This window comes from Myotis myotis, unplaced genomic scaffold (genome assembly GCF_014108235.1).
Source record: "Myotis myotis isolate mMyoMyo1 unplaced genomic scaffold, mMyoMyo1.p scaffold_m19_p_17, whole genome shotgun sequence".
In the NCBI taxonomy this organism is placed as follows: Eukaryota; Metazoa; Chordata; class Mammalia; order Chiroptera; family Vespertilionidae; genus Myotis; species Myotis myotis.
The window spans coordinates 39,312,076-39,321,672 of NW_023416321.1; the positions used below are offsets into that span (position 1 = coordinate 39,312,076).

At 55.1% G+C, this 9,597-nt stretch overlaps 1 protein-coding gene across 1 annotated transcript; it reads left to right on the forward strand.

The window, feature by feature from the left end:
- Positions 1–491: 491 nt before the first annotated feature.
- LOC118672491 (phosphofurin acidic cluster sorting protein 2-like) lies at positions 492–3,659 on the forward strand. The gene is made up of 2 exons (XM_036342195.1): positions 492–1,567; positions 2,150–3,659. Exons 1-2 carry the CDS (start codon positions 576–578, stop codon positions 3,657–3,659), a joined length of 2,502 nt encoding a protein of 833 aa, XP_036198088.1. The 5' UTR covers positions 492–575.
- The last annotated feature ends 5,938 nt before the right edge of the window (positions 3,660–9,597 follow it).

Here is a 9,597-nt window from a genome sequence, read left to right on the forward strand (position 1 = left end):
GATTAGATAAAAAGTAAAACGAGAGACACATACCGCTCTCATACAGGTGCACACAGGATAGTTAGCAATGAACTCAATAGCAATGAGCAGCTTTGTGGTCTCTGCAGAGCACAGAGCAGTGCCTGTGCTCCCAGGTGACCAGAAAAAGGAAAATTCCTTTAACAATCCAAAGGTATGTATCACAGATGCCAAAAGAAAACAGACAGGCTCCGTTAAGGTAAAGACTGACCTTTGTCAGGGAAGACACTGGCCTAGCACATGACTACACACCATAAACAGTGTTTAGGTAACAAGTTTTAATTTCAGGCTAACTTTGTGGTTAATTTCAGTCTCTGAGTTTGAAAGGCCACCATGCAGGCCTTAACTGTGCGAGTCACAGATGAGCGTGTGACTATTTGTCATTTACTCTCTCCTTCGATCACCTGTGCCCCACCTCTTGCCACCAATCATGTCCCTCCTCTGTCCCACCACAGGGGGAGAAACCAGCAAGTACCTGTACGCTGGAAGCAGCTGCAGCTTCCTCGCCACCTGCGGGCCTGGCCCGCTCGCCCACTGTGCTCAACACGCCAGTACCCATGACTTTCTTCTCTACCTGGGAGGTGGACTGCTCCAGACCCAGCTGCGTGCCCAGATTGTGCAGCTTCACTTTAAAGAAGCTGGTGGTCTTGAAGGAGCTGGAGAAGGAGCTGGTCTCCTTGGTGATAGCAGTGCAGATGCAGGGCACCAAGGGCATCTTGAGATCCCATGAGATCGTGCTGCCCAGCAGCGGGCCAGTGGAGACTGACCTGGCGCTGACCTTCTCCCTGGAGTACCCCCACTTCCTCAAGAGAAAAGGCAACCAGCTGCAGATCATGCTGCAGCAGAGGAAATGCAATAACAAGCGGACCATCCTGGGCTACAGGACACTGGCCACAGGGGCCGTCCACATGGCTGAGCTGATGCAGCGACCCCCTGAGGGTGGCCAGGTGCTGAGCCTCAGCAGCAGGATCCAGGGGTCCTCCATCACGGTGGCTGAGCTCTGGATCTTCTCCCTATCCAGTCAGCTCATCGACGACGAGGATGGTAGCATGCAGGCCAGCCCCAAGGCCAAATCCATGGATAGCGACATGGAGGGGAAATCTGAAAGCTTCACTGAGCTGGAGACCAGCTACCATCTCACACACAGGCAGGAGCTGGGAGAAGCTGACTTTGACCTAGGCCAGCCCAAGAAGCAGCAGCGATGCATGCAACAAAACTTGAAGCAGAAAGTCATGGCACTGCTTCCCAGGTCCCACATGTCAGAAGAGGTCCTAGACTCGGATCAGGACCCTAAGGAGCATGTCCCTGAGGTGGAGGAGGACCTGGACCTTCCCTATGACACCCTGCAGAATCCCAGCGACAGTGGCCCAGACATGGAGGATGATAGCAGCATCCTCAGCAACACCAAGCGCAAGGCCAGGCAATACTCTGAAGGCCTGGCACACTCCAGCGGGCAGACGGAGGCGAGGAGCTTACACAGTGCCCGGAGCCAGAAGGAGCCTCCTCCGCTGGCTGACATCCCCGGGAAGACTCAGGGCCCGGGCGGCAAGCTGTTCAGTGGCAGTGCCTCTGACTCGATGGCCTGCAGCACCCCACCCACCAAGGTGGTCAAGAGCTGCATCTTCTCCCAATCCAGCCAGACCGTCAACCACCTTGACAACGCCATGCCAGCCAGCACCGAGGTGGAGGTCACGCATAACTTCTCTGAGGGACAGTCTGAGATGGTCTTCTCTGAGCTGGAGGTCAGCTACAATGCCGCCTACAGGCATGACCTGGATGAGGATGACTTGGACCTGGAGACACCGATAGGAACGAGGAGGTCCACCATCAAGCAACAGAACTACCAGCAGAGAGTCGCAGAGTGGCTGCACAGGTACCAAATGACGCTGGAGGTCCTGGACTCGGAGCAGGAGTCTGAGGAGGAAGTCCCCGAGGTGGACAAGGACCTGGCCTTTCTGTTTCAGAGCGTGGTGTGCCCCATGGACAGTGGCTCAGACATGGAGGAGGATGACCGTCTCCCAACCCCTCCCATGCCTGAGCTCATGTCATATTCTGAAAGCCTGTCCAGCCCAGATATGGAGGAGGATGTCAGAGTCCTCAGGACCCACAGGCCCAGATTATACTGTGAAAGCCTTTCAAGCGACAGTGGCTCCGACTGGGTGGCCCACAGCATGCCCCACCCTGGGGAGCAGCCGGCACAGTCTGGGGACAGCCCGGAGGCAGGGACCTCTGCCCAGGACATGCTCACTACGAGGCGCACCACCAAGACCGAGTCTCTGGTCTTCCCTTCCACCAGCTCCAAGGGGAAGCAGCCCGCCCGCCGGGGCTGGAGCAGGTCCCCGAATGAGTCGGCCAACAGCCTGATCAAGGAGCGCTGTCCAGTCCCACAGAGCCAACTGCAGGTCCCCAGTCAGACTGTGTTCGACCAACTGAACCACAGCCTCATCTCCAACGACCATCTGCCCAAGAACATCATCCTCATCAACACCTCCGACAGGCGGGGGCAGTCCCTGTCGGACGTCCTGCAGCAGCACGCGCTGCCCGTCGTGTGCACCGGCTCCATGGTGGATGTCCAGGAGGCCTTAAGCTCCATCATCTCCTGGATACAAAGATACCGAAACTGCAGCACTGAGGCCACCATGCCAGTGAAGATCGCGGTGGCGGGGGATCAGCACTACTTCAGCACCGTGCTGCGGGTCTTTGTGCAGCAGCTGTCCCACAAGGCCCCGGACTGGCTGGGCTACATGCGCTTCCTGGTCATCCCGCTGGGTTCCCACCCCTTGGCCAGGTACCTGGGCTCCGTGGTCTGCCGCTACCACAAACTCTTACGGGACCTGGCCTGGTGGGAACTGTTCTACCACCTGGAGGCCCAGGATGCTGTGCAGAACATTGTGTTGAAAATCAGAGAGTACCTCACAGGGGCCAACTGTGTCCTCCAGCTGCCCATCGCAGAGGCCATGCTCATCTCTAAGCCGAAGAGCCCGGACGAGCTGTCCTCGCAGAAGTTCATTCCCTTTGTGGGGGCCGTAAAAGTTGGAAGAGTGGAGCCAATTTCAGCCACGTCAGGAGACTCAGCTGAAGCCGTCCCCTCGTGCTCCAATGTGCTTCTGTCCACCGCCAGGGAGGCCACACACAAGCTCATTTCCTTGTCGTCAGTGAGTGGGGGCCTGTCCTCCCCCGGCCAGAGTGTGGGTGCTGAGCTGATGGAGCTGCAGGTGGATTACTGGACGGCAGCCCAGCCCACAAACAGGAAGAGGAGCTGGGAGAAGGAAGACCTGCCCGCCACCAAAAACACACTCCGGTGCACCTTCAGGTCTCTCCAGGTCAGCAGGCTGCCCAGCAGCGGCGAGGCTGCAGCCACGCCCACAATGGCCATGACTGTGATCACCAAGGAGAAGAAAAAGAAGGAGATGTTTTTGTCCAAGAAAGACGAGGGCATGGACTTGGAGTCCAACAGCCAGTGCATCCAGGGCATCGGCCGCTTGGTCTGCTCAGCCCAGAACCAGGAGCACAGGCAGTGGGTCCTCATTGACGGCGTGGAGTGGAACGACGTGATGCTCTTCCAGCTGGCAGCCCAGTGGTCCTCCCACGTCAAGCACTTCCCCGTCTGCATCTTCGAACACAACAATTCCACCTTCTAGCCCCGCCCCTCCCCCTGCCCTTCACTCTGCCTGGGCCAAGCCCAGGAGGACCCAGCTGCTTTTCTGCGAACAGTTCAGTTTACTACAGACACAGACCCTGGAAACACAGAGAAACTGTTTTGAGTTTGAATGTGCTCACAGCCTGGAACCTAAGGGGATAGCCCTCAGTGGGACCCCCAAATGCTCTGTTTAATGACCAGAACACTCCGGCAGGTGGGAGGTCAGGAGATCATAGTTGAGCTGGAGCATCATGGAAGGTGTGTTTTGGCCTCAGAACCCCCAGCACTGTCAGTGAGAAGGGTTCTGGCCTTGGAGACCTGCCCTTCCTGGAAACCAGGACTCTGCTTAAACCTGGGAATTGGCACCAGCCTGTGCCCAGACTTAGAGCTGGGCGGCCAGAGACAAAGGGCTGGCCTCCCATTGGGGCATCCGGAGCGCAACACGGAGGCCAGCCAGCCCAGCCTTAGACCCCAGCTGCCAACCAACCAAGTGGCCCCAGCACCATCCACTTATGGTTCCCAACGAAATCCAGTCTGACAGGGCGACATAAAAAGAGCTGTATGGTACAGATCTCACAGGCACACGGGCTGGACAAACCAGTGCCCTCCTTGCTGGGCAGCGACCCACCTTCGTCCCTACCTCTTCAGGTTATCACAGAACATTTGCTGCCACCCAACAGTTGTACCAACTATTTACAAGGTGAGCAGCCTGCCCCTCCACAGCACAGTGGCCATTTGGCCCCTTGCTGGCTGTGAACTCTCAGATCACTGCATCCCTCTGAGTGTTTGTTTCTAAGAACATGAGGTGAATCAAGGAGCAACCTCATAGGGTTTTTGTAGGGACCTGTAGCGTGCTCCCCTAAAGCTTTCTCTGGGTGCACGGACTGGGGATAGGTCCACAGCAGGGGCTGTGGTTGTGCTAATTGGTCCTTTTAATTCCTCATATGTGATTCTTTCAGGGCCAGGGCTAAGCTCTTTTCTCATGTCATAAAGAGACTGGAGGTTCTGTTATGGGTCCCTGTCCTGGCTGAAGCCAGAGCAGAAACCCCAGGGGTGAGCAGTGGGGCCCAGGGTCACCCAGCTATCTGTGATGCGTCAGGTTTGGGCTCATTCATTCAGCAAACATATCAGAGTCTTCCAGGTACAGACAGGTCTCTAGGCACTGACCATAATCCAGTGCACAGAGCAGACCCCAAGCCTGTACTGCAGAGCTTCCCTCTAGTCGGGAGCGATTCAGTCACACTAGGCTGCACAGGCTCGGAGTGTCCACAAGACGGCGGATGTGACATCCTCCGGCCTCCTCTCCCTATGGCTGCATCTTCCCGTATTGTGAAGCGGAAGGTGAACCTGTGTTCCAGCAGAAAACGTGAGTCGGTTTTGAATCAGAGCCATGAGGGGAGTGTGGGGACGGTGAATTAAAGGTTCTGGCAGAACCCTGGATCCCACTCATGGTGGGATTTCTGCAAGAGGGCAGAGGTCTGAGGGCTCCTCCTAGAAAAAGGACAAGAGTCAGAGAGCTGTGCATGTGGATTTGGGTAGTGTGGGAGAGCAGAGGGAGCTCAGTGGCAGAGGCAGCCTCTCAGAAAATTCATGGTCGTCCAATCCTAATCCAAGTCTGTCTGCACCCCTAATCAGGGATCATGCTCACTAATTTGGTAGAACCTCCTCAGGGCCAGCTTGGCAAGTGTACCCAGCCTTGAGGGAGTGGAGTTTCAGTGGGAGCCGAAGAACCCCACAGGATGGGCTAGTGAGTTAGGCAGAACGTAGGTGCAGGAGCCAAAGTTTGAGGTGATAGTAAGGCCCTGGGAAGCCAAGGATAGAGAGAGAGTTCATTCTTTCACTCATTGCTCAGCTATTCCAGGAGCACCTACTGTGTGCTAATGAGTGACATGAACAGAGTGGACACCAGCCCTCCCTGTCCTTATGGAGTTGACATTTCGGTGGGCAGGTATGGGAGGAGACGGGGACACTGAGAGAGCATGTCAGATTCCACTGAAGAAGGCGACAGGTGGTTCCCTCGTTGATCCAGAGCTGTCAGGTAGGAGGGCTTTCTGCCAGCCCCTCCTGGGTGACCAGGCACGTCTCTGCCAGGACTGCCAGGTTGAAGGTGGACAAGGAGTAGGTCTGGCTTCTGTACGGGCAGGAGCAGCAGGCACAGGACCCCAGACTCTCTGAGTGGTGCTCTGGGAGGGCCGTGTGGAAGGAAAGGCAAGGCCTCAGACTCTGCTTCCAACTTATCTCTCTCTCCAGGGCAATCTCCTGCATCCTGGGCATCGGGCTGGACCAGCACCGCCAGAATTTTCCAGCCTGATGATGCCGTCGGCTTCCATAGAGCTCAACTTGCCAGTCCCCAACTTGACAAACCAGGCCCAGTGCCTCCATTCACAGCGGGAGCCCCTGAGCCCACTGAGGCCGAGACAGGAGGAGGAGGAGGACTCCGGGGGGTGGTGTGGGTGAGTGTGCCTTTGGAAGGCACACAACAGGCAGTGAGGGTGGTAACATTTCCTCTTCTTGGATCTACAGAACCAGCTCCAGAGCAACATCAGGAAAACCCTCAAGAGGCAACGCCACCCGAGTGGCCTCTCCAGAGCGAGAGCCGGACCCAGGCCCAGCTTTCACTGAACTTCAAGAGGCAGAAGAACCACCTGCAGCACTGGAGCAACTCACCGCAGTTCCTGCGTGGCCTGTGGTGCCAGATCCCGGGCCACAGCGCGTGTCAGCGGCCACGGCAGAGAGGGCGCCCCCCCCCCCAACCCCATTTAGATGCAATGTTATAGGTTTTCTGTTCATGTTATATATACTTATAATTTTCCTTTACTTTTATTATATTTAATAACATACAGTCTACTGATGAAAACATTTACTGAAATACTCCCAAATATTCCCTTAATTTAGATTCTATAAAATTTAACCCTTAAACCCTCAGAGCTTTGAGCAAGTCTGTTTTTCTGGACCCTGACCCACCCAGGGAGAACTGTCCTCACCTTCTCCACCTGCCCTTCCTGGAGCCAGGACTCTGCTTCCCAGGGAGCTGGCTCCACCCTGTGCCCAGACTCAGAGCTGGGCAGCCAGAGGCCAAGGGCTGGACTCCCACTGGGGGCATCCTGAGCCCATCATGGAGGCCTGTCAGCCGAGCCCTGGGCCTCAGCTGTCAACCAGCCATATGCCCCCAGCACCACTCACTCTGAATTCCAAATAAACTTGACCTTCAGAGGGTATATATATATATATATATATATATATATATATACATATATATATATCTGTACTGTGCCAACACCCCAGGACACGGATTAGATAAACCGGTCAAATCCTTGGTGACTAGCTTCCTGGGCAGCGTCCCCACCTTGGTCCCACCCACCCTTCTGTGTGAATACAGAACATGTGCTACTAACCAACGTGTGTGGGACCAACCATGTACCAGGTGAGCCCTGCCCCTCCACAGCACCGTGGTCACTCAGCCACCTGCTGCTGTGAGTCTTCAGGTCACTGCACCTCTCTGAGTATTTGTTTCTCTGAACATGGGGAGAGCCTAGGCCCAGCATCACAGAGTTATTGGGGCGGGGGGGGGGAGTGTCCCTCTGGGAAAAGGCCCGCTAGGAACCTGGACACTGGAGAGGTGTGCTGGAGGGGCTGTGGCTGTTCCTATTGGCCGTTTTCTCTTCTCCTTAACCAAGCTCCTGCCTTACTTGTGATTCCCAGGCCTTAGGCTAAGCTATTTTCTATTTTGATAAAGAAGGTGGAGATTCCATTAGGGGTCCCTGTCCTGAGTGAATCCAGATTAGATATCCTAGGGGTTGCAAGGGGGACCCCAGGCTCACCCAGCTATCTGAGATGGGGGTGGTTCAGGCTCATTCTTTCAGCAAAGGCCCTGCCCCAGGACTGCACTCCAGCGCTTCCTATCAGTCAGGAGTGATTCAGTCACACTGGGCTGCACAGGCAGGAGTATCCACAGGACAGTCGGTGTGATTTCCTGAAAGTATCGCTGATTTACATGTATTGTGAAGCAGAAAGTGGATCTCTAGACCAGCAGAAAAAGTGACTGGGCTTTGGATCAGAGCCTTAAGGGGAGTATGGGGACTGTGACTTGGAGAAGGTGGCAACACCCTGGATCCCACATATGGTGGGATTTCTGCAAGAGGGCAGTGGTCTGAGGGCTTCTCCTCGCAAAATTGGAAGGAGTCAGAGAGCTGTGCATGTGGATTGGGTGGTATGGGTGAGTGGGGAGGGGATGTGGCTGCCCACACAAAGAGCTCCCAGAGGCTGGGCTTAGGCAGGAGCACAGAGCCGTTCAGGTCAGTGCCCCAGTGGCCTGAAGTAGGAGGACTCCCTGGGGTGGGGGGTTTGAACTGGGACTTCAGTGATGGAGATGGGAGGTTCCTTCCTTGGAAGGCACACAAAGGCAGTCATGGTGGTAACATGTTCTCTTCTTGGATCTTCAGAAGCAGCTCCAGAGAAAGATCCAGAAACACCTAAAGAGGCAACGCCAACTCTGGTGCCCTCTCCTGAGCCAGAGCAGACTCCAGGCACAGCTGTCACTGAGCTCCCAGATGTGGACCCACCTGCAGCATTTGAGAAACTCGCCTCAGCTCCTTCAGAACCTGAGGTCCCAGATCCTGGGCCACAGCGTGTGTGCGCTGCCAGGACAGAGAGGGCTCCCTCCCCTCCTTTATATGAAGTTTTTAAATATCTGTGTTTATCATATACATGTTTATAACTTTATGTATTTTTCTTATACTATTCAGTAACATACAGTCTAATTAAAGAAAATGTAATGAAATACTCTTAAACATCAATTTAATTTAGATTCTATAAAGTTTAACTCTACAAGCCTTCAGAGCCTTGAGCAAGTCTGTTTCTTCGGGGCCTCCACTGTGTTACTGTGAGTCATAGGTTGGGCAGAATTAGTCTCTCAGGAGCCATCTGCTCTAAGGATGTGATGTTCTTGAGGCCCAGGACAATGGGACTTTGGGGGAAATTGACCGATGACCACTGGGGCAGGGACCCTTTGTGTCAGGGCTGCCCCTGGGAACCCATGTTTCATTTAACTTCATCTCCCACCAGCACATGGGCAAAGCGTGGTTTTAAGCGCCCCCAGGCGTCCACGGTGCAAAATGCTGCAGGGTTTAACCAGCAACAGGCAGTTCCTGAAGCCTGACTGCCACCTGCACCTGGACAGAAACTCCACCTGCTCCACGCGCACTGAGCAGCGTTCTGAGCATCTCCCCTGTCGGCCCACAGCACTGAAGAGGGGACAGGGCATGTCCCAGGGCCCGGGGTCCACACTCATCTCCTCCACAGGCACCGCTTCCAAATCTCTGAGGTCAGAGCCTCTCTCTGCCCTCAGACCTTAGGCTCTGGTTCAGCTGGGCTTTTCCCTGAGGCTCTTCTGTCTCACCAGAGCTCAGCAGCCATTCTTTCTCACGCCCGAAGGCTGAACAAGGTGTGGAGGCAGCCTGGCTTCTCCTTTTACATCAATCCTCTTGGGTGCTCTGAACCCCCCTGGTGAGGATGGACTACAGCCTTGTACGTCACCCGCCATGGCACAAGCTACTCTGTCTCAGGACAAATGGGTATTCACTGTGGCCCACACCCAGGGTCCCTGCTCTCAAGGAGATCAGCCCTGTTGGCTGACACGGAGAGAAAGGAAATTCGAATGGAGTCTGACGAGACCTATCACTGACCCTGAGGGCCATAGGCACTGAGAACGTGAGCCACTCGCGGGGACATTGCACAGGCTCTCTTTAGGATGCCATTCCTAAACCAGAAAGATGAATATGTACTTGTCTACCCTCATCATCCTGATTTCACAATGGCAGCCGATGAAGGCTTGTGAAATTAAAGGAGGTCTGGAAATCAGGGGGCAGGTCTACCTAGAGGTCATGGTGATGGCAGTGCACTTGCGCGCACTAGCAATGGGCCTGCAGGGGCAGCTGCCT